General features: G+C 35.3%; 1 protein-coding gene across 2 annotated transcripts in view; it reads left to right on the top strand.

The window, feature by feature from the left end:
* The first annotated feature begins 4,876 nt into the window (after window positions 1–4,876).
* RAD51AP2 (RAD51 associated protein 2) overlaps window positions 4,877–25,053 on the top strand; it is a 30,169-nt gene continuing 9,992 nt past the window's right edge. Inside the window, exons 1-3 of one of the 2 annotated variants that reach the window (XR_004521771.2) lie at window positions 4,877–4,985; window positions 12,878–12,961; window positions 14,736–15,119. Coding sequence is in view for 1 of the 2 variants with exons in the window: in XM_004322644.4 (XP_004322692.3) it covers window positions 9,390–12,528; window positions 12,878–12,961; window positions 17,065–17,183 (3,342 nt within the window). In the remaining variant the exon portion in view is untranslated. Of the gene's footprint in view, window positions 4,986–9,389; window positions 12,529–12,877; window positions 12,962–14,735; window positions 15,120–17,064; window positions 17,209–25,053 lie in introns of those variants that run through there. The other variant, XM_004322644.4, reaches the window with a different exon arrangement.

Consider the following 25,053-nt stretch of genomic DNA (forward strand, 5'->3'; position numbering starts at 1 on the left):
TGGCAAAGTAAAGGCACAGTTCTGAGCAGCACAGGTAATGCAGTTTTGACTATGTGCAAACCCTAATGCTCTTTTTGTAGGTCTGTACTAAAGGACGGGGCTGCAGGAAGGGTTAATGGTGAATGACGTCACAGTTCTGTTTCTAGTCTTCTATTTGTCAGCCCCCAGTACCAAACTATCCTGCAGACCCTTGAGCTATTCCTTTTGGAGTTTAAACTGACAAGAGTCTCTTTCTATTTTGAATTTCCTGACAAAGTTTGACCTTGTATCAATACTTCATGGCTACGTAATTATGGTTTGAGACAATTAGTTTATAGATCAAATCCAATGGAAGAGGTCTTTTCTTCAATGGCATGCAGAAGTTAAAATATTATCTTTTTTGAAAAAATTATTATTACCAGAGAGGAGTTTGGAGAGTAAAATGTGGAGAAGATGGTACAGCTATTACATTGCTATGCAAGTAGAAGGCGATTCAACAGGGAGACACATATATTTAAGTATTCATGACTACAAGAAGAGGATGGCATTCAGTACAGTGTTGAGCACATATTCTGTACTAAATATTGTTTGAATTGAAATAAGGTTTTTTTGTGTTTGTTTTCACCCAGCAGAGATTTTATAAGCTAAAACCAAAGAAAACCTCTGTGCCTTTTTGTACATTATTATTGAACATTAAATTGTTACAAAACATGGATGGTCATAGATCATATTAAACTAAATTTCTATTTACAATCCTTTGATTCATTATATTATTTTTGTATTGGAGAACACACATACTTATTTTTTCCTAATTAGAGCTTGGAAATATATGGTCACACTGCTTCTGCTTCAGCTTCTCCTTCTCACCTTTTAGTTTTTCACATATAAAAAAAGGATCATCCCAATCATGATTACTGTGGTTCTGTCTTTGCTTAGCTAACTATTATGTACCAAGCCCAGCCCCTGCCCTGTTTCTCTATTTTCTGAAAAGATGGCATTGTTACTGTAACCAGTAGCCCATATCCTGTATCTATGTTTTTCCAGGTTATTGTCCAAGATCTGAACTACGTAACTTTTAAGAGAGTCACCTCTAGAGTCCCTCTGAGTGGTCTCCAGAAATCATGGGCTTAGCTTTTGGAAGCTGATATATAACTGTAGTAAGTGGGTGATTAGCACGACTGGCCTCAGGCAAAGTTGTAAAACAAGTGACATTTTGCAACTTTCCTTTCCATTCATAATTAAGTACCATGTAAAACAAATACAGTCAGTCCCCTACATGTGAACCTTCAAGTTGCGAGCTTTCAAAGATGCGAATGTGCGTTCGCATGCCTAATCACGGAAGTTAGCTCACGTGTCTGGCGTACATCGTCACGTGCGTGCATCCTCTACAAGTTGTTGTGCTTTTGTGTACTTTCCTGTATAGTACTGCACAGAGTACAGTAAGACAGTATCTTTATATCAAGCCCAGGATGTCCGGAAGTAAGCATAAAAGCAGCAGTGATATAGCTGGTACTGCTAAGAAGCACCAGCTGTCGTACAGTAGTGTACTACTGTACTTTTCAAGGTACTGTACTGTAAAGATTAAAAATGTTTTCTTTATTTTTTGTGTTTGTTTTTTATGTAGGATTTGTGTGAAAAGTATTATAAACCTATTACAGTACGGTACTCTGTAGCTGACTGTGTTAGTTGGGTACCTAGGCTAACTTTGTTGAACTTACGAACAAATTGGACTTACGAAAGCACTGTCGAAACAGAACTTGTTTGTAGGTAGGGGACTTACTGTATTATGTGTATAATGCATATGCATCAGATAACATTACAAAACTAAACATGTATTCTTGCCCTACTTTGTTTCTCATAGGGTATAGTTATCTATGAGAAACTTGTAAAAATGAGGAAGGTTGCTCTTTAATAGAATTGTGTGACAACATACTGCCATGGGCGACTAACTGCCTCTCCCCATGTCCTCAGCTTACATTTCCTCCCCACTTTCTGTGATTCTTGGCTCTCTTTTTCAAGACTCCTTCAAAAAACTGCTCAAGGGAGTCATGGCCTTGGTCACATTTTTATATAATTAATTCTCTTATAAGATCCACTAATGTATAGAACATGCTGAACCCAGTTATGAAGAGCGTGCTCAACTGATTCATTACAAATGGAGAAATTCTGGGGCATGTATTACATTCATAATAGGTACGTTACTGTATTATAGACTGTATTTAGATTTGGTTTTTAAAAATATCACTCAGTTTCTTCTAGATCCTAGTTGTTTTATATCCTGACTGGGTAGCTCTTCCTGTAGCCAGACCCCTTGGGTTAATGACTTTCCTAATTAGTTCATCTTTACTTCTATATCTCAGTCCAATGCTAGAGCTATTTCTATACTTCCTGAATGTCTGAGAAAGCAGAGCTCTGTTTTTTTGGACCTTAGGTCATTTCTTGTTTTCTAGTTGAAACAGAATCTAGGCCCTCTAAATTCTGTTTTTCTAGGCCCAGTTCAATTCTTCCCTTTGTAAAGCCTCTTGCCTTTCTATCTAGAACTCATTTCCTCCTTCACTGAATTCCTTATAGTACCTATTTCTTAATACTGCTTATTTGATATATCACTCACTTGGTATCTATTCAACACAATAATTAGAAAAATATTATTATCCATTGTATGGTAGGTCCCATGCCATACACTGGAAACACAAAGTTCAACAAGGTAACTGTTCTAAGTGTCAAGGAGCTAATAATTTAGTGGAGTAGATTGTATATACACAACCAACCATTATGTAATTTTATAAGTATTACAATAGAAGTCTGAAATGGTGGGGATATGGATAAAAATTGAGTAGTATGGAGAAGAAAGGGAATTTTATAAAAAATTACAGCTCATAGGAATGGAATGAATGAATGTATCCTTCAAGAATAAGCTTTTGGGCACCATTTCTTCCTGAGTACCTTCCCTAAGCTTCCAGACTAGGTTTGGTCCTCTTTCTTCAGTGCTTGGATATTCCTCTACTGTAGTACTTATCCTATTATATTGTAATAAACTCTATATGTCTGTTTCTCCTACTATACTGTAAATTTCTTGAAAAAAGACTGTCAATTTTGAATATCTAATAGCCAACACAGTGCCTGGTACATAACAGATAATAAATGTCTTAAAAACTGAACAACGGAAAGAAAACCTGAGTATCTGGGGAACTGTAAGCAATTTGGTGAGGTAGAGTGTGAGAGGCCTGGGAGAAGGGAAAGAAGTTGCTGGAGATCAGGCTAGAAAATAGACTAGCACAAAGCTGTGAATGACCTGATTAACTAGGCTACATAATGGGCCATGTAGTGTTAGTTTTATATGCATATTTATCTTTTAATATGCATATTTCTGGCCAGAATGCATTTTTTATTTTTTTTTATTTTTTTTTTCAGAATGCATTTTTTAGAGACAAAGATTACATTTTCTATGTCATAGCATTTACTTCAGTACGAGGCATACTTTCTTGCAGATAATAGATATTCATTCAGCAAGTCAAAGGATAATTAAATCATCAGATAAGAGCATTTACTTAAGGTACTTTGAAAAATGTTATTATTTAGCTGTCAATGATTATTGATTGACAGTAAGCAGTGACTACACTCTGCCGTAAATAATGATAGAAGAAGGATTCTTTTGATCCATTATTTTCCTCTGAACTGAACCTGTTGCCATTCTGAAATCATAGAGCCATAAGCAAACTTAAAATATTGAAAAGTACAGTTACTTTTTTGTATTTGGCAAATTTGGGGGCTCTTCACTCATGAAAAAGGATCAAATGAGGTGAAAACAAATTAACATAGTTTTTTTGTTTGTTTGTTTTGTTTTGTTGTAATAAAGTTTTCACACTGTGTCTTGGCACCAATATAGAGTCTGTCAAATTTCCTCTCTTTGACCTTAGCCAGACAAGAAAGAAAAAACTGCCTGGCTTGCTAAGGCTACAATTCTGTAGTGAGAATTGATTTATACAGTAATGTTTCTAAAGTACTGTGAAATAGAGTTTGATTCAATACTATGCTTGTAACTGTTTAACAACTGGCTTTCTAGAAAGAAAAAAAAAACTCCCTAATTTGTAGTGTTTGCTGATTTTAGCAATTTAAATAGAAATACTTCCATCATGGCCTACTCCAAGCTACCCACAGAAAATGACTGACATTTGGGGTTGGGAAGAGATACTAGTGTTCAATTCATTAAACTGTAGGAGCCAGTCTAACCTTGCCAGTGTGATGTTAATAATAACTATCATAACTTAAGAAATGTTTAATGAATATTTACACAGCCAACTCTCTTCTAAATGCCTTACGTGGTGTATTTCATTTAGATCACACAACAGCCTATGAGGTAGGTTCTACTTTATAATTCCCATTTATAGGAATCTGTGTCTCAGAAGGGTTAAGTAATTTGCTCACATTACACAGCTAGGAAGAGGTGGACCATAGCTTCAGACATAGACAATTTGACTCCAGAACCTACTCACCTAAATATTATTCTATTTTGCTTTCAGGATAAAAAATTATGTTTAGCATAGTTTTTATGTTAAATGTATTTTGTATTTAATGTAAATGTATGGAATTCCTTCAAAATTTGAAGTAAATTGTAGTTCTATGAATTTGCCATGTCCAGCTAAATATTTATTATGCAACCAACCAAAAGAAAGTGACTAATCTCAGCAGAAAAACTATACAAAAGGAGAAAGCAATCTAAGTAATTACAAGTTTGTATGATAAAAATGATAGACATTTTGCTATCTCAAAATTTTGAAAAGATTCTTGTGAAAGTTTAATTGAAAAGAATTCACAATTAATTTTTAAAAGGGGTGTTATTTACAGTTGCATGAATTCCAAAATAATACAGGCTCTTGCTTTTATTTCAGCAGCAAAGAATCTTTTAATTGATGCTGAAATTTATTAGACCATCGGATGAGTGTTGGAAATAGTTGAACATTTCCAGCCGCCCCCGCCGCCCTGGTTTTCCAACAGTGAGGACTCAGGTAAATGATTATTTTTGAATAGCTAAATGTGCAAAAAATATAATAGTACATTAATGAAATAATATTTAGAACTAAAGAAAGGGGAGCAGATGAAACTGTGGATGTCTAAACATACAACATGGCTGTAAACTGGAAGGACTTAAGATTTAAGTAAGGCCTGACATTACACTTTAGGCAAATGAACCAGCATAGGCCCAAGACCTGGAATTGTGAAAGGGCTTTATATATTTGACGAATGGTGAGAAGCTTAGAGCTGCAGGAAAGCTAGTTGTGTTGTGGAAGTATACAGAAGCTGAAAAAACAGTTTGGAGATGAAGAACTTTGCATGTCGAATTAAAGAGCCTGTATTTTATTCTGTATGTATCAAAGAGTCAAAAGAAGTTCTTAAGTCAGGAAACATGTAACAAAGTGATTAATATTTTAAGAAGAAAAGTCTCATGGTAGTGGTGGGTAGAAGTGGAGGGGAGACTAGTAAAAAGATCATTCTTTTTACTCTTCTCAGCAGGAGATGATGAGGGCCTGAACTAAAGCTGAAACATTATGGATAAAGAATAGAAGATTAATTCCTGGGTTATATTTGATATAGAATTAACAATATTTGATGAATGTCTACATAGAGGTTGGGTGATGGGGAAAGACTATAAAAGAGAGAAAAAATTAAGGATAACACTAAGAGTCTCTAGTTTAGGAGAGTGGGTAGATAATGATGTCATTAATGAAAATTGACAATAAGGAGGTGATTTAAAGCTTAAAGTATTTGCTTATACATTGTCTCATTTAAGACCATTTTATTAAGTTACAGTTGTTGCTCTGCTGAAAGGTTAATTGCATATGTGGATATACAGAGCACCATGGTTTTCTGAAATATTTTTCCAACTAGAACTTCTTAGTGACTTGATAAAAAATGCTTTTGGTGTTATTTATAGCCATATTTATTTTAAATATTTTTAGTAAGTGATATTTTCCTCTTTAACCCCTGTATTTTGTTTAAATATTTTTTAATAAACTTTTTATTTTTATTTTTATTTATTTTTGGCTGTGCTGGGTCTTTGTTGCCACGCGTGGGCTTTCTCTACTTCCTGCAAGCCAGGGCTACTCTTCGTTGCCGTGTGCGGGCTTCTCTTTGCAGTGGCTTCTCTTGTTGCGGGGCATGGGCTCTAGAGCGCAGGCTCAAGAGTTGTGGTGCACGGGCTTAGTTGCTTCGTAGCATGTGAGATCTTCCCGGACAGGGCTCGAACCCGTGTCCCCTGCATTGGCAGGCAGATTCTTAACCACTGTGCCACCAGGGAAGCGCTGGTTTAAATATTTGTGTTAGTTGTTCTTATTAAGTGTTTAAAATATATTTGATTATCTTGTCAGTCTGAAATAAAGTTTTAGGTTGAGTGTATTTATTCATCATTTACATGCTTTATTAAAAGACATAAAAGAGAAAATCTGTCCTGTTGAATATCTGCTCTTACCATGAAATTTAAATGACATTAATACTGGTAATATTTAAAGTCAATCTTTGGCTCTATGTTGGTATGATCTCAAGCAAGTCTCCATTTTAACATATAAAATCAAAACAAGAAGCTTAGAACACACTTAAGACACCACAAAATCCATTTGGATTGGTAAAGGTATAGTAACAGTACTATAATTACATTTTTTCTCATTAACTGAAGTTAACTGACGCACTGGGGATGTAAAAATGAATAGATCTTTGCCCTATTAACACAGAGTCTGGTAGAGGGGATGTAAACAGCTCAATACAATGTTGTAAGTGTTATAGTATGGTTGAAAATTCAGTTCTACAGGAACACAGATGAGGATACAAATAATCTTGCCTGCGGTTTGGATAGGGCAGGGATGAGGTAGAGCTTTCACAGTGGAGGTAGCTTTTGGGTAGAACCCTTTTAGGCTGAATAGGAATTTGTCAGGTGGAGAAAGAGGAGGGTATTGAGAACATGCATGAAAAGACAAGAAAATAACAAACAGTCTCATGTAGGCAGCACAGGGCAAATTGTAAAAAAAGATGAAGCCAAAAAAGTTAAGGTAGGATCTAGTTGTGAGGATCTGCCATGCTGTGCTAAGGATACTGGACTTCAGGCATCCTGTGGTACTGAGTGAATTTCTGACTTAACTCTAACAGGAGCTTTTGTCATATTTTAAGTATGAGGTTTATCTCATGCTTTCATTCCTTCAGAGCTGAACTGTAATAGGACACCAAGCTGAAAGAAATGACAGGTGCTGGCCTTAAAGCTCAGTTTACTGTTTTTTAAGGAGGTAGGAGTTTTCTAAGGAAGGGCAGGTAAAGTGCTACAGAAAAATGTGACATTTGAAATGGGCCTTGAAGAGTAGGGAAGATTTGAACGTCTCATTTATATTTTGATTAAGATGAGTTGAAGATACAATGTTTTGCATTTCTCATAACTATTTGCAAGGTAGCATTTTAAAAATAAAGGAAAAACACACGTAGTAGTTTCAATAGGCATTGATTAAAGTGACAGTGGTCATTAATGTAACGTTGAAATAAGTAAGTGCAAGAAAAGCCTTCTTTTCCTGTCTTCATTGCTGTGTTTCTTCAGAAAAAAACAAAACAAAAACAAAACCATACATTTCTGTACACTTAAGAACATCTTAGACATAGTTCTCAGACAATTGTTGAATTAAACTGAAAACTTCTGGGTTTATTTGAATTCTAGTCCTTAAACAACGCATAATTTTAAAATAATGGTGTGATAGAGATTTAAAAAATAGTGTGTTCTGGGGAAAACTAGCAAGATGAGAAATAAACACCAAGTTAAAGATCAAAAATCACAAAGATCAAAAATCACAAAGCTATAGCATTTCCTATACAGATAGAAAGCTTATTTCTAATGTTATGTTAATGTACCAGTTATATCCACCTTGGCTATGCAAGTCAGTCTGGAGGCTGATTAAAGCGTAGAACAGAGTGCATTTGAATGGAATGTAGAACTGAGGAAAATCTGGGATAAAAAACAGTGGAACTAAAGATATATAGAAGCAGCACTTTGAGAACTCCCTGAGGTGTAATCTGAGCCACTGCCACATTCTTATTTACAGCATTGATGAAGTGCTTATACTTTAAGGCTTTCAACAAATTTAAGTAAACATTTCTCTGGAAGAATTCACAGCCAAAGTAATGCCTAGAATTGGATTCACAGCATATCTAAGTATCTACAAGACAGGAGGCTGATGAACAGTTTATTACCTAAAGTATTATGCCAGTCATATTTTGCCATTTATATGCCTATGGGTTACGAAATTAGGATTCCTGTTGCACATTATTGCAGTCCTTATAATTTTTTTTTTTTTAACCAGGGAACATACAACTTATCAACTTTGAAACAATCATCAAGGGGACTGATGTTTTTGATTACTGAGCAGTAATTGCAAGTTTCTTAATAAACATTTTGAAAACCATTTTCTTCTTTAGAAGTACAACATTCACAAAAATCAGAATTGACTGAAGATAATAAATTGTTCTCAAAGCAGAGGAAAAAGAAAAACAACATTTACAAAATTTATTATGTGTGACTCAGAACACACATATGTATGATTATTCATGCTTCTAATGAACAGAATAGCTGAAACATATAATTTTTATCTTTAAGTAGTGGCATTCACAATATTGGGAAAGAAAACTCCACAGCGCATATGAAAACTTTTTTTTTCTACAGTCTTAAAATGAAGATTAATAATTTATCTGGATAATAGTTTCTACACACGTTTTTTCCTCAAATATTCAGATCGTTAAGTACCAGTGCCGTCCTTTCCTAAAACACACTTCATGAGCGAAGTGGAAACCTGATTTTCAATGCCACTGGGGTTATTAAGAGCATTTTGGAAAGTTTATCCGCACACAGAGAGATTTGGTTTGGTGTTTACAGAACTGCATGGTTTTACTGGACAAGACGCTCGGGAGAAACTGTGGAGAAGTCGCTTCTGAGGAAAACAGAGTTTTAGAATTAAAAAAATAAAGCTGTTTCCGTTCACAGATTTAAAAAAAAGAGATTCTGACTTTTCTCATTAATTCTACCAGAGGGAAGAAAAAGTTTCAATCGGCTACAACCCTGGCAATAGCAAAGGGCGCTAAAAATAGACAAAGTAGCAGTCCCAGGCGCTAGGTGCTTTGAGGGAGAGACTACCTGGGACTCGGGGGAGTGCGGTGGATGGGGGCGTGGCCTACGCCTGGGCCACGGGGGCGGGGTGGGGCGTGGTCGAGGTGGGCTAGCCGTGAGACTAGGGCCGAGGCCAGGCCTAAAGGGGTGTGTCAGGGGCGTGACCGAGGCGGGCTCGGGGGGTGGGGCTCGGGGGGCGCGGTGGGGCGGAGCCACTTTGCGCCTGCTGAGAGACTCGAGTCTGGCCGGAGCCTCTGACAGATTCCCTCAGTTCGCTGTCATGTCGTTCACGCAGCGCGCGCCGCAGGTTGTGGAGCTCGGGGAGTCTGCTTCCCCTTTACCGCCTCCTGACGACCCTGATTCCCCACCACCCCGTAGTAAGCGGCCCCGTCTTGAGGAGCCCGGTGGTGTTTCTGAGGCGGGCTGGAGGCTGCCTTTGGTGCCTCGCTTGTCTGAGGTGGAAAAAGCCTGGGAGTCGTCGGCCAGACCCTTCAAGGCGCTCCTGGTTTCAGCTAAGGAGATTTTTGATAACTCCACAGACTCGCGTGTGGAGAAATCTGTCGGTGAGAAGCAGATGTGTAATCTGGTATGCCAAAATAGCGGATTTGAGATGAAGAGTTGTTTGCGGTCTCTCCCCTCACAAAGTTTTGATTCTGGTTTGAAGGCTTCTAGAACGTCTTGTGAACCAGGGCTGTATGACAGAGAGTCCTTCGGTGTGCATTGCAGTGATAGATCTGGAACAGAGGCTGGTCAGCTGCCCAACGCCTCTATACATGATGGACAGGCAATTAAAAACGATGATGGAAAACGATATTTACTCCAGGGGAGAGACAATAGCCAGAAAGACAATAATTGCACAAAACAGACAGAAAATTCATTTTTAGATGTTACCTTTTACAAGGAAACCAAATCAACGTTTCATGATATTAAGAACAGATGTAAAGCTGACAGCGTTACGCCATCAAATAAAAAAGAAAATAGCATTTCAGCATCTACACTAAAAATATCAAAATCTCAAATCCAGCCCAGCATGGAAATTGCCGAACCCAGCTATTTCAGAGATAGCAGCACGATAAGTATCCCTGAGTTTCCAACTGATTTAAATAGCAAAATGTCTTCTGTCTATTTAAAGGAAATAATGAAGAAAAATGACAAAAATGAGGCATATGTGAGGGATTTCACAAACATTCACTGGTCCCAAAATAGACCTGATGTTAAGAAGCAAAAGTTACAGGATGATAAAAAAGTTGTGGATGCAGAAAATATTTTTTCTGAATGTTATGGAAGTAACCACCAGTCACTCAGCAACCAAAGTGTTTGTGCGAGAAAAAAAGACTTGATCAGTTTACACTACTATAATCACTGTAGTATCAAGTCTGATGCAATAGACTCTGCAAAGAATTTCACTATAAAACTAGAAAATGCAAATTGGGAAGAGGCAGAAACATGCCTGGACAGCTACATATCTACCAGATCAGAAAAATCGAAAAACTGGGACTGTAACATTAGACATATTTTGAGAAAAAATAGGAAAAATTGTTGGATTATGGATAGTTACAAAACTAAATGTGAAAATATGAAAACTGGAGAAATATTGAATTTGCAACAATTATTAGAAACAGATCTTTTAAGCAAAGAAAATTATCACAATACAGAAGTCATGAAAACACATGAAGAAAAATCAAAGCCTCTCATGATAGAAACACTGGGTAGTCAGAAAGCTTCAATAAAAATGTTTTGGTTCAAAGGTAAAGGAGAAAACGATAATATGCTACAGTTGAGATGTTATACTACACAAAAAGACTTTCATTTAAGCAGTATTTTTGAAAATTTCATTACAGGAATTTTTTATTTCCTTAAAAGTATTTCAGGAAATCAAAAAGATAACAATATCTTAACCTGGTATGGAATTTTGAAGTGTAAAAATCAAATTGATGTTCAAAATCTAATAACTAGGAATATGAATGTCAATAGAAATAATGATATTTTAAGCATATATTTACAAACCGGTGTTTTAGACCTTCTAAATATTATATTGAAAACCAACATAACATCTTTGCTCAATAACTCTGACTCTTTAACAATAATTGAAAATTATTCTAAATTAGAAGAGAGATGCATTTTCAAATGGGTAATATATTTGAATTATCCAAAAAACATTACAGTGAAAAAACTTATCAGTTCCTCCAGTATGACAATTAAAAACATACACTTTCCAATTTTTGAAACATATGAAAAAATTCCCCTTTTAATGGACTTTGATGACATCGATGAAATTTTTTTGACAAAAATTAGTTACAAGAATAAGAGTTGTCCTGAACGACTCATGAGTGTGGGAAACTGGGTGCACTGTAGTCCTAAAACTGTTAAAACACATGTTAAGTCTTGTCCTCAATTTATACAGATCCAGAAATATATTAATAAAAAAACTTATGAAATAAATATGCAGAACCAAGATTTATATTCTGAAGGAAAACAAAAGCATAATAAGATCAACAGATTTAATTTTAAATGCATATTTGAAGATTTCTTCAATATTAGGCAACAGGCTATACAGGCAAGCCACGACAAAAAACACAATGAACAAACCAATCTGACAACTATAACTCCGGTGCTAAATTTTGGGGACTTGATAAGTGAAATTGAAGAAAAAAAATGTGACTTAATTTTGAAGGAGGAAGTAAAAGTCACAGCACAAAGTTTAACAAACAGTTGCCAAGTTCATGAAGATATTAAGATAGAAAAGGAAGAGAAAAAGAGTTTTTATTCAACAGAAGGCATATTTTTTGTGCAACCAGTTTCATTAATGAATAAGAAAGTAGGTGTGGAAGAAACTAAATATGTTAATCGAAATAATGTAGCTGACAGAAATGAATCTGAGAATATTTTTCAAGAAAGTGAGTTAGCTAATTCAAAGCATTTTCATCCAAAGAATGACTCTTCAGAATGTTTTAATCTTCAGTTTGACACTCATTTGAGTGTTGGGAACAATGAATGTTTTCAGGACTTATCTAAGTGTTTATCAAGAGACGCTCTGACAACAGTAAACGATTTTGAGATGAAGAGTAAATTTGATTTAGTACTTGAAGAACTTCATATGTTTCATGAAATTAGTATGGAAAATGAAATTCTAAGCACTGTGGAAACCAACAATGGGCAAGAAAATTACTTTGTAGAAAATAATGATGTTGTGGAGGTAAAAACGGAGATTAAAAAAGGTTTGAAAATGGGTACAGAAAACAAAATATGTTCATCTTCTTTGCTCTGTGATACGATAGCAGGGCCTAATACGCATGAAAAACACCAAAGTTTATTTAAATGGAAAAAAGTACCCAAAAATGGAGAACAGGAAGTTCCTAATGAATATTGCTGTCTAAGAACATCAGAGGAAGAATTACTCTACTCTACTTCTAAGGAAGGTATGAAATTAGTTTTAAAATATACTTTCTGAGTAAAAAGAAAATGCTGCTTTTTTTTTTTTTCTGTGTAGGCCAAATATATAATTTTGGCAAAAAAGAAGATAAGGTATAAGACAATGTTTATTGATGCATTATTATTTTTTTATAAAGGTTGTTCAAACATTAAATAACATACTGAAGTTGATGGGAACAAGTGATGAAATTTTTAAAAGGAGCTTTGTCCTGTTTTACTTATCTAAATATTAGGAGCCAATGGGAGGAAATATTCCTGAAAAAGTAATTTTTTTATAGTATTAACATTTTATATAAAAGTTACTTTTTGCTATAACACATTGATCTTTATTTTTAGATTGTGAAAAACCTTCACCTGAAAGACCAGCTTTTTTCTCTGATGAATTTAAGGAAGAAAAATTTAATTATTTACTGAAGGGAGGTAAGATTTTTAGTTATTTTCTATAATACTTTCTAAGATGATTATTGAATTTTTGTACTTTTAGCATGAGGAAAATATACTTAGGGTTTTAACAAATAAATACAATGATTTAATACTTTTGTAAACATTAATAATTTACTGATGCAAATTCCTATAGTTAAAAATTAGCTAAAATTAAAATATCATTTAGAATGTAATTAGAAAATGCACTCTAAAACTGTTTAAATATTTGCAGTGATGCATTGCAATAACTATATGATAAAATAGGTGTTTTATATATATATATATACATATACATATATATATATACCTAATATACACATCGAATGTATGTAACATTAATTAGCAAAAATGAAAAAGGCATTTATCTAAGTTGGATTTACGTTGATGTTACTCCCAATTATACATTTATTATCATTGTTTTCTATTCTTGAAAGATTATGAGGCTCTTTATATGTACATTTTATGTAGTGATTTTGAAAGAAATTAGCATCATTTACATATATTAACATGATTTAGGACTATGGCGTTTAAACTTGTGCTTACTATAGAAAATCAAACTGAAGAAAAGTTAAACAGCTAACCTTATCCTTTGCCTAAGAGGTGTTTAATATCAGAATGAGACACACTAAGTCTAACACCTGTTCTAACTTGTAGTACCAATGGGGGTGAGGTAAGAGTTGGATTAAAATTAGGGAATTATTTTCTGAATAACTATGTTTCCATTTGTCAGAAATTGCTGGTATTACACAATAAGACTAGATCTAGAAATAATAATCAGGTAGGTGAAGTATATTTACCAAAATATCTTCAGTCATGCATCATTTCTCAAAGCATTTCTCCTGGCTTCTCATCAGTAGAATTGCTGTCCCTGGTACTTTTATTCAGACACTTCAGAATTGCATAATTTCCTCTTTTCTTAGCTTACAATAAAATACTCTTAAAAATTAATCCAAGTCCTTGGAAGATCAAAAGCCCATGGGAAATTTCTTCTCCCACGAATAAAGGAAATAATTAAAGGAACAATACTCTCTAAGACTAAAAGCGGGATGGTGGAATTGGCCTGAAAAGGATAGGGGTTGTTTCTTCTAGGACAGGAAGAAAGGAAGAAATTGGGTTTAGGAACATATTCTCTGTCATCATGATGTTAATTGTGATAATAAAAAGGATATTTGAGGCAGATTAAACTATGTGCCTAAATTGGGAAAGAAATGTTACACTTGTTGGAAATATCTGAACCCATGATACTCTATTGTGGCTTCACAAGGAAAAGTTCCTCCTTGTTATAAAATATGAAAAATAATGTGTGAGGTCAGCCACAGTTATTTAATACTATGTTAGGATCGTTGTTTTGAATCCACTTTCAAAGTGTATAAAAATGGAATGATCTTCCTGAGGCTTGTTAAAATCCATAGTGTAAGGGAAAAGTTGGGAGATACTGTGAAGTGGGGATAATACTGGACTAACTGCCTAGGGAGAGCGGGTGCCTGCTTATGTAGGGTGATTTTAAAGGTATTGGAAAACTTCTGATTGTACAGAAATGTTATTGATACCTACCCACTTGTCATCATGATGCCTCCAATTAAAGTTTTTACTACTAATATCTCCAGGGTATCCTGTCTCCCCTTGTCTCTCTCTTCTCTCTTTGTGGTATGGAGAAGGCAAGTACTTTGAGCATGTTAAATGCCAGCTAGCCAGTGTGCCAGGTGCTTTATATATCATTTAGCACCAATACTTCTCTAATTTTATTTTATTTTATTTTTTATTTTTTTAGCGTTACGTGGGCCTCTCACTGTTGCGGCCTCTCCCGTTGCGGAGCACAGGCTCCAGACGCGCAGGCTCAGCGGCCACGGCTCACGGGCCCAGCCGCTCCGCGGCATGTGGGATCCTCCCGGACCGGGGCACGAACCCGTGTCCCCTGCATCGGCAGGCGGACTCTCAACCACTGCGCCACCAGGGAAGCCCTACTTCTCTAATTTTAATGTGGATATATGTCAGCCAAAGAATGTCACTAGTCACCCGACTCTACAAGGATTGAGTCATTAGCCATTGCACTTGCTGACCTGTAGCACACCCTGAAAGGAGTTCAGGGCAGAAATCAGGGATGAGGCATTCTGTGCTCTGGAAAAACTGGCAGAACAGGCCTTCAGATAGATATTTTCAGGGGAAAATTGTATGAATCCAATTTCTTGCATCTTCCCATACTTAGAAAAGCACTGAAATAATTAACTAAGATATCTGTTCCTCCTGACTAGCAGTAACCTTCTACCAAGATGTGTGTCTGATTGCAGGTACCCCTTCTCCAAAATCACATATATGCTGACCTCCTCCCTTACCTCTTCAGAGCTATCTGAGAGGCTGTATCTTGGGTTATGGTCCACAGTAAGTCGCCAAATAAAACTGAAACTCACAGCTCTCAAGTGAGTTTTTATTTCATCTGATATATGAATCACCTGGGTGTTTTATTAAATGATTCTGATTTTGTTGTGTGGTAGGCTCTAAGATTCTGCATTTCTATCAAGGTCCTAGCAAATGGAGATGCTGCTAGACTTTGAGTTGAGCTGGAACTTTGAGTTACAAGGATTTAGAAAACAACTGACTTGGCATTATTTCTAAAAGACCACTAACAACCTTCATGACTTTTTTCTTTAACATTGATTTCTAAAATGAGCAATTTCTGGTATTATGCTTGGATGTTTAGAATTGTTACACAATACAAAGCACTAAGTTAATCTAGTATATAGCAATAATAAAAGGGATCATTATTTAGTTTTTAAAAAAGGTAGGAAATCCAAGGTGACAAAGAAGCATATTCTTATAGCCACAATTTAATGACTGTTTAAGGTCATGTGCTTTGCAAAAGACCTGCTGTTGATACAAATTGGTTCAGTGATTTCCCATTTCCCATCCGTTGCAAAATTACCAGAAGTATCTATTGTATTAGAATGTGAAAGAGGAAAGCTATACTTTGAAAAAGTAATCAAGTAGACTAATCATAGCTTTTTTCTGAAACAATAATTTCATAATAAAGATGTACACTTAGCATAAATTGCTGAAATTACCTAATTTATAACCAAATCTAGTGTATCACTCATGATCCAACAATTTTATTTTAGACCATCCTTTCTCATTTAAAAAAATGAAAAAATCTAGCAATACATTTTTCCTCTTATTTTTATAATTAATTTTATAATTTTAATGTTGAATAAAATATCATAAACTGATTTATAGCTATTTTTGTGTTTTCTCTCTATTTACATATAGCTAAATTTTGTATTGTATTTCATTATTGTTTACATAGATACACACAGATTCTATTTGATTCAGCTTAGTAGAAATCATGCTGTTTACCTTTTATCATATTTAACGTTAGGTTGATTACACTGTTTTTAGCATAATGTGCTGTTATGTTAAGGTCACACTAATTCATTAAAGCTTGATACATTTTTAGCTTTACATATGTACCCTACTGTTTATTTTTTAAAAAGTACTCAAAGTAAGAGGTATTTTGTTAATGAGAGGTACTCATTATCAAGAGTAATTGATTCTGCTTGTTTGGTTAACTGATTTAGTAACATATATACCTCCATGTAATGTTTTGAACTTTTTAGAAAATGTTAGTGTGATGTTAAATAAAAACTTCAAAATTAGAGCCCTCCATTGATACATGACAGATGAAATACATTTGTGCTCTATTATTGATAATAATCTCTATTAGAAGCCAAATGTAATTATTAACAGTATAGTCTAGTAACTTCTAATAGAAAAACAACATGGTCTTTACAACCACTACATCAAGTTAACTTTAAAACCTATATAGTTTTTGTTGTTGTTGTTAGGTCAGATTTCCTGACTGGAACGCTGATTTTATTTAGCTGCTATTTTATTGTATGTTTGGCAAGTTACTTAAATTTTTTGTGCTGAGTTTTCCACTTTTAAAAAATGGAGATTGGAGTAAGTTAAGTAATGCATTCAAAGCACTTAGCTCAGTGACTCAGTAAATGTTGCTAGTATCATGATTAGAAGTTAGTAAAAATTTTTAAGCATAGAAACTATGACTGATTTTTACTCCCTTATGTACTTTTATTGTCTTATACTTTTAGGTGGTAACTTTTCATATGGAATTTCAAGACTACTACCTCTTAAGACATGCAGTCGACCAATCAGAATTGGTTTGTCAAGAAAAGCTAAGCTTAAACAACTTCATCCCTATCTGCAATAAATATGTGACAAGAACTTAGAAGAAGGTATTGGACTTTAATACTTCAAAACATTTCACATCTATAAATCTTCTGTTTCTTTCTTTGGATAAATGCTTCCTTCCAGCTTAGGAGTTTTGGGCTTTCTTTATTATAAAATATGGAGAGGGTTTTGTGTGTATGTATCCAATGTGTGTATCTACCTTTAAATGTTATAAAATATTTCTTTAGTGTTTCATATTGCATTAACAATATTCACATTAAAAAAACAATGTTCGGGGCTTCCCTGGTGGCGCAGTGGTTGAGAGTCCGCCTGCCGATGCAGGGGACATGGGTTCGGGCCCCGGTCCGGGAAGATCCCACATGCCGCAGAGCGGCTGGGCCCGTGAGCTGTGGCCGCTGAGCCTGCACATCCGGAGCCTGTGCTCCGCAACGGGAAAGGCCACAACAGTGAGAGGCCCGCGTACGGCAAAAAATAAAAAATAATAAAAAAACAATGTTCACATTAAAGGCTTTTCATAATCTTATAAAATATGTCAACTTATGTTGACATAAGTTTATGTATATAAAGCTTTTGTGGAGAACATTGCTAGTGTTTATTGATTTCTCAAGAGGATCTATGACTCACAAAAAGGTAACGAACCACTGTTCAAATCCACTCTCCCTATTTTTAAAGTGAAAAAAAACCAGAAGTGCAAAGAGGATGGGTACGTTTTTCAAGATCACTTAGTCAGGATTGGGATAGAGGCACTCTGTTCTGTAGCAATTTTTTCACCTTTCTTTGTATTCACTTTCTAGTTTTAGTTTCTCCCTCCAGAGTCTATCTTTGGCCCCAGAGCAGAATTATGATCATGTAGTTAATACCTACTATTAACTTGTTTATTCATAAAACAAAAATATTTTGATACTCCTGCTACTGTATTAGGCTCAGTAATAGAATACGTAAGAAGACATGTATAAGACTGGCCTTGTGGAGCTTAGTTTCTGTACATAGAGGAAATAAATGATATACATAATTTAAAGGTAACCATTAGTAGAGTAATACTTTTCAAAACGCTTGGCAGAGAAATAACAATAAAGTGGACTACTTAGCAAAAAGTAAGGAAAGAGGGAAGCATCAAGAAAACATAAAAATCAAAAAGCATACGATGACAGAAGGAAGACTGACGTATCACTTCACAAAATAAATATGACTGGATTAAATTATTGTATTACAAGCCAAGGTTCTCAGACACATTAAAAACCATTTCAAACTCAGCTTTATACATTAATTTTGATCCCTCCCCAGGTACTTTCTAACTTCAATATCCTGCTCTAATTTCTGGTTTTCCCCCCAAGAACTCATCACCTTCTCACACACTATATAATTTATATCTTGCTGGAATACAAGCTTCTTGAAGACAGGTTTCTTTCCCCTCCCCCCACTAATATATCCCAAGTGCCTAGAATAGTACCTGCCCCTTGTAAGTACCCATAAAATATTATTTGAGTATACGAATGAATAAAGTTCTATACCTGCTCATAATAGCTATGTCTTTTTGAATTCTTTTTTTTTTAATATTAATGTACTTTTTTAATGAATTTCTAATTCTTATTTATTTATTTATTTATTTTTGGCTGTGTTGGGTCTTTGTTTCTGTGCGAGGACTTTCTCCAGTTGTGGCAAGCGGGGGCCACTCTTCATTGCGGTGCGCGGGCCTCTCACTATCGTGGCCTCTCTTGTTGCGGAGCACAGGCTCCAGACGCGCAGGCTCAGTAGTTGTGGCTCACGGGCCTAGTTGCTCCGTGGCATGTGCGATCTTCCCAGACCAGGGCTCGAACCCGTGTCCCCTGCATTAGCAGGCAGATTCTCAACCACTGCGCCACCAGGGAAGCCCTTTTTGAATTCTTAATAGCTTTATGATCTTGGGAAAGTCTTTATATCTAAAAAGGGGATAATAATATCTCATGGGATCATTGTGATGATTAAATGAGCTAATACATGTGATATATTTATAACAGCTCTGATAGAACTCCTCAGTAATGAATAACAATATACTGATACATAGGAAATACTCAATAATTAATAACTATTTAGAATGTTTGACTTTTTCTTTAAGTTTTTTCCTATATCCTGAATTAGGTTATCTTTAGGAGTATGCCTATTCCTTTGAGTCTGATGAAGATATTCCTTTAACTTTTTTTCTACATGGGTCCTCATCTTCCTTTTCCTTCTTTTTATTATTATTATAAGTCCCATGTTGGATTTTTCTTTTATCTTTATACAAGGCAGATCTCATCACAATCAAGGTTTGTCTTCACAAACCAAGGTTTGTCCTTTTCCCTATTCCTTGTTGCTGTGTGTGAATACTGAATTTTGTTCTCATATAAGTTTCTCTAGGGCAAGTTTTTGTGCCTCCAGTCTTATTCCTAATTTTAGGGTTTTATATATGCTTTCATTCTTTCTCTAATAAATAGTATACAAATTTACAATCACTATTGGTTCTTTCACACTCTGAACTACGTGGTAAGTTTAAATTCCTAGCACATACTGCTGCAGTGGTTTTCCATGCCACTACCCCACTACTACTTTGATTTGTAGAGCTTTTCTCATTAAAATTTTGATGAGGATTACACCTCCTCAAATGGAAAATTTGCTCGTGCTAGTGTCATTACTCAAGTACACCTTCCCCCAGTACCACCTACCCAAACACACATATGCACACAGAAACAGGCCCCACCTTCCCTCTTATCCCTAGTTCTGTGAATTTTTGTCTCTGGAATTAGAAAGTTGGAGGATAGGAGGGAAGTAGCATTTTGGCTCTTTTGCTTTTGTCTTCATAGCCAGGTTTGAAGAGTCTGCATTGAGGGCTATGGTAGAAGACATTTAAAATTGAAATCCACCCTCTCTCCACATTGTTCTTTTTATGTTTGTTCTTAAAATGTAAAAGTTGAATGCTTTCAGATCAGAAGAAAAATATTCAAAGGATGAAAGCCACTTCAAAAAATACTTGCTTTTATTCAACCTTAGAATAAATCTCTGTGTTACTTCAGTTTAAAGTAACAAGCTTTTGGATGTATTAACAGTGAGCATGAGAAGAGAAGCAGAGCCTTCCATTAAATCAACTTGAAAAAGTTATGTTGATAGTCAGTGCCTTAAGTATGCAAACTTCCAAGTTAATGTCATCCATTTAACATTATTTAGTTAATCAAAATAGAAAACAAAATATGTAGTAAAGTTGATCTTTAGTTCCATCTAAATGGCCACATGAAAGGATATTTGTAGAGTCAGCCATCAGTTTGGGAAAATTTTCTAATAACAGAGACATTATACGTATTTACATAGACATACAGTAGTTTGTGACAGAATTTATACTACTAAAAATTATCCTTTGCGCTACAGGGACTAGGATATAAAGATACCAGAAGGGTTCTAAATTATATTTTTTCCATATAGTTGTAAAATATATCACTGAAGCTATCCTTCACATATTCCCATTTCATGTTTTTGTTGCTGTTGTTTTTGTTTTTAAGCACGGGCACATGCTATAACAGCAAACTGAGAAGAAATAGTCATTAAACTATTTTACCTATCTGGGGTACGGGCAAAAGAATAAACTCATAATCTAAAAGTCTCTACAATTATGTTTCTGTAATTTAATAAATTTTATAATTTTGAGCACACGTAATTCAAAAAAGAAAAAAAAAGAAGAAGCCTTGGGCTTCCCTGGTGGCGCAGTTGTTAAGGATCCGCCTGCCAATGCAGGGGACACGGGTTCAAACCCTGGTCTGGGAAGATCCCACATGCTGCAGAGCAACTGAGCCCATGCGCCACAACTACTGAGCCTGCGCTCTAGAGCCCACGAGCCACAACTACTGAAGCCTGTGCGCCTAGAGCCTGTGCTCCACAACAGGAGAAGCCACCGCAATGAGGAGCCTGCACACCTCAACGAAAAGTAGCCCCCGCTCTCTGCAAGTACAGAAAGCAATGAAGACCCAATGCAGCCAAAAATAATAAATAAGTAAATAAAATCAAAAAAAAAAAAAAAAAAGAAGAAGCCTTGAGGACCTCTTCCCTTAACTTCACTCATAACTATTTACTCAACATCTCTACTGTGAGGTCTAATAGGCATCTCAAACCTAACGTGTCCTGAACTGAGCTCCTGATATTTCCCCGCAAACCCCTCCTCCCACAGGCTTTCTCATTTCAGTGAGTGGTAACTTCATTCTTTCAGTTACTCAGGTTAGAGATCTTGGAGTCATTTTTGACAGTTTTTTCTCACTACGCACAGCTGGCCCACCGCCAAATCCTGTTGGCTTTATCTTTTCTTGCCAGGATGATTGCAGTAGAGTCCCAGTTGGTCTCCTTGCTTTTAGTACTTGCTCCCCTTCAATCTATTCTGAACACATTAGCCAGAATGATTCTTTAAGATATGTCATAGCACATCACAACTCTGCTCAAAACTTTCCAAAGGTTTTCTGACTGACTGAGAAAACGCCGAAATTCTTACTTTCATGTACAAGGGTATGTGATGATTTGACGCTCTCAATTCCCTAAACTCCTCTCTACTATTTTCCCCTTCTTCATTCTACTGAAACCACACTGACCTTGTTTGTTGGATACAAAAGGAATGTCCCTCCCTGCCTCAGGGCTTCTTCACTTGCTTTTTTTTCCTGGAATGCTTGTTCCTAAAATACCTGTATAGCTTGCCTGCACTCCCTTCCTTAGAACTTTATTCAAATGTCACTTTCTCAGTGTGGCTTTTTCTTTCTGTTAACATTCATATGCCCCTTCCATGCTTTTATTTTTTCCTCCTTAATACTTTGCCATTAACAGACTATGTATTTTACTTATTTATCTTGTTTGTTGTCAGCCTTTTTCACTAAATTTTAAACTCTGGGAGGGCAAAAGTTTTTCTTATTTGTCACTGTGTTTCCAGTGCCTAGGAACTGGCTTGACACAATAAGTATTCAATAAGTGTTAGCTGAATGCAAGAATCAACAAAGTGAACAAGAATAGTTTTGTCTTAAATGTATCACTTTGATTAAACTTTTCTTCTTGAGGCACATGGTTCTGCGAGTTCTGGCATTTAAAGTTCTCTTCCCTCTTCTTTGCTATACTTTGTTGCATTTTCTTCTTGAGCCAAAGATGTCAAAACAAAGCTTGAATCTAGATCGCTTACTGTGTATCTTTCTTCAGAAATTCGGCTGCTTAGCTTGTCAGAATGTTAAATGTCTTCCTCTTTTTTTTATGAAGAGAAAAATAAGGTAGAACAAAGTAAAAGCATATATAATTTCTAAATAATTTTGAAAACAATTATAAAAATACTTCTCAAAATTCAATGTCCTATCTCTTATCCCATTTAAATTTTTTATAAAATCAGTTTAATACATTTAAATTGTCTAAGTACGTATTCCCTTCGCATTAGTAAAAAAAAAAGCTATTAGAACAAGTTTTTATTTATTTTTGCCTTTTTACTTTTATGTTTTCCTTCAAATAGTCTTTTAAATTTTATTTGTTTTTGAAATGTTAATATCTAGACATGGTACAAAATGTAAAGGGTAAAGAAAAAAAAGAAACAGTGAATATAACTCCTTCTCTTACTTTTTGACACTCAGCGATCTGATTTTTCTTGATGGAGGAAACAACTGTTAACAGTTCCTTGCCCCTACATATTTCTATGAAACAATAACTTTTTATTATTAATAAGCACATAAAGTATTTTTAGTTGTTATCTGTTCTGTAACTATACTTTTTTTTTTACAGAATACTTAATAAATTCAATAATGTATGTATTTCAACATGTTAAAAATTTGAGATTAAGAGGAGAAAAAACTTAATGCTAAAGAAACTGAAATATGAAAAGTCAAATGGGTTTACTGTATCTGACATTTTGACTAAAATAACCATTTTTAAAGCAACTATAGTAATTCTGATTTAACTTTTAAAAATAGTCTTAATACCAATTTAACATAATATTTATATTTCAATAAACATAATTTTATTGACATACTTAATTACATAATCCGTATGTCTCCTTCTTCTTAAGAAATCTTTGTGATTGATTCTGCTGCCTGGCTAATTGCCGTTGCCTTTTCTTTCCCTTATGTCATTGCTCTACATTCAGTAGCTCCAATTCCTACTCAGTTATTTTGTAATCTTCCATGTATATATATATACATATCCCTTCTCTTCTCAGAGTCTTTATTTCTCTTTGTCCTTCCCTGCCTCCTTCACTAGAAAAAACACTCTTAAGAGTCACTGAGGACTTTGGCCATTTTTCAGAGTGCCTTTTCTCTTATTTCTTTGCATTGCTAGCTGCCTAGCACCTATGATACCTTTGCTTTGTGATAATACACTACCTCTTATTTTCCTGACCATACTATTTTTTTTTAACTCTCTGATTTTTAGATATAAGCAAACTCCAAAGTTTAGCCCATAGACTTTTGCTTTTTACTTCTGTATTGTGTTCCTTAGAAGTTTCCTCAATTTGATGGGATCATTTACCATACCAAATTTATGGTTTAGGTGCCAAATTATATCTTTCTCAAATTCTAATTTCAATTGTATAACAATAATAAAGAAACCTAATATCCATTAGATGTATGCGATGAGTCAGGAGCTATTCTAAATCTTTACATATATTAAATCATTTAATCCTTAAATAACCTCACAGATTTCTATCTCTGTTTTACATTGTGAGTTTAAATAACTGGTCTAAGTTCAAAAAGTATTAACTGAAAAATTAGAATTTAAACCCAGGCAGCCTGCTTCAGGGCCAAGGTGCCTAACTGCTGTCAGATACTGCTCTAATTTCCACATTGCTACAGGTCAATAACTTCAACTCATATCCGAAATCCTATCAGTCATCATTCACTCTTCTACCTGACATTTATTTCGTGCTATCAAATCCTGCTGCTTTCTTTTCCTAAGGAGTTCTCTGACCTATTCATCCTTTTCCATTCTTTTTATAATGTGACTTGACCTAATGTAACTTTCTGGGTGATCACCCCACAGCTTCCCTATAACTAAACTAGTCTGTTAATGCTTCACTTTCTCCAGCTAATATTTTCCCATTTTACTAATGCTCTTTCCACTCTTAAAGTGCTTTCCTCTCTTACCTATTTAAATCTTATCCAGCCTCACATTACAATCTCTATAATGCTTTCTCCAACTATTTGAATGTGTTATAATTACTATGAACCATAAATAACATTAGCGCTTTCTTTAAAAATTCACTCATAAAACATTTATTACACCTGTCATACTATTTATCTCTTCACCTATCTAAGCTTGTGCATAGGCATCATATTAGGAACTTCTTTTTAGTCTCTAGAGCACTTTATCAGTGTCTTGTATTCAAAAACGTTTATTGATTACATGCTGAATATTAATATAGCATTTATTTCATGATTTTTTATGCTTGGCTTTGTATTTTTATTGATAAATCTACTAAGTTTGTAGCCTTTTTAGTTTGCAGAAGAGAATATAGCTAAATCCAGTGGGGCTTTTTGACATTTTTGTCTTTGGCTGTTTCTTGCTTACTCTGTCTCCCTCAGAATTTAGGCCAGCTTCAAAGCAGAACCCAACTTTTTCCTCACAAGGCTTGTATAAATGCCTTTTAAAACAAACAACACCTACTTAAATTAATTTACACACTTTTTAAAAAAATTAATTAATTTATTTATTTTTGGCTGCGTTGGGTCTTCGTTGCTGCGTCCGGGCTTTCTCTAGTAGCGGCGAGTGGGGGCTACTCTGTTGCGGTGTGCAGGCTTCTCGTTGCGGTGGCTTCTCTTGTTGTGGAGCACGGGCTCTAGGCACGTGGGCTTCAGTAGTTGTGGCACGCGGCTCAGTAGTGGTGGCGCACGGCTTAGTTGCTCCGCAGAATGTGGGATCTTCCCGGACCAGGACTC

The sequence above is a fragment of the Tursiops truncatus genome, chromosome 14 (assembly GCF_011762595.2).
Source record: "Tursiops truncatus isolate mTurTru1 chromosome 14, mTurTru1.mat.Y, whole genome shotgun sequence".
NCBI classification, from domain to species: Eukaryota; Metazoa; Chordata; class Mammalia; order Artiodactyla; family Delphinidae; genus Tursiops; species Tursiops truncatus.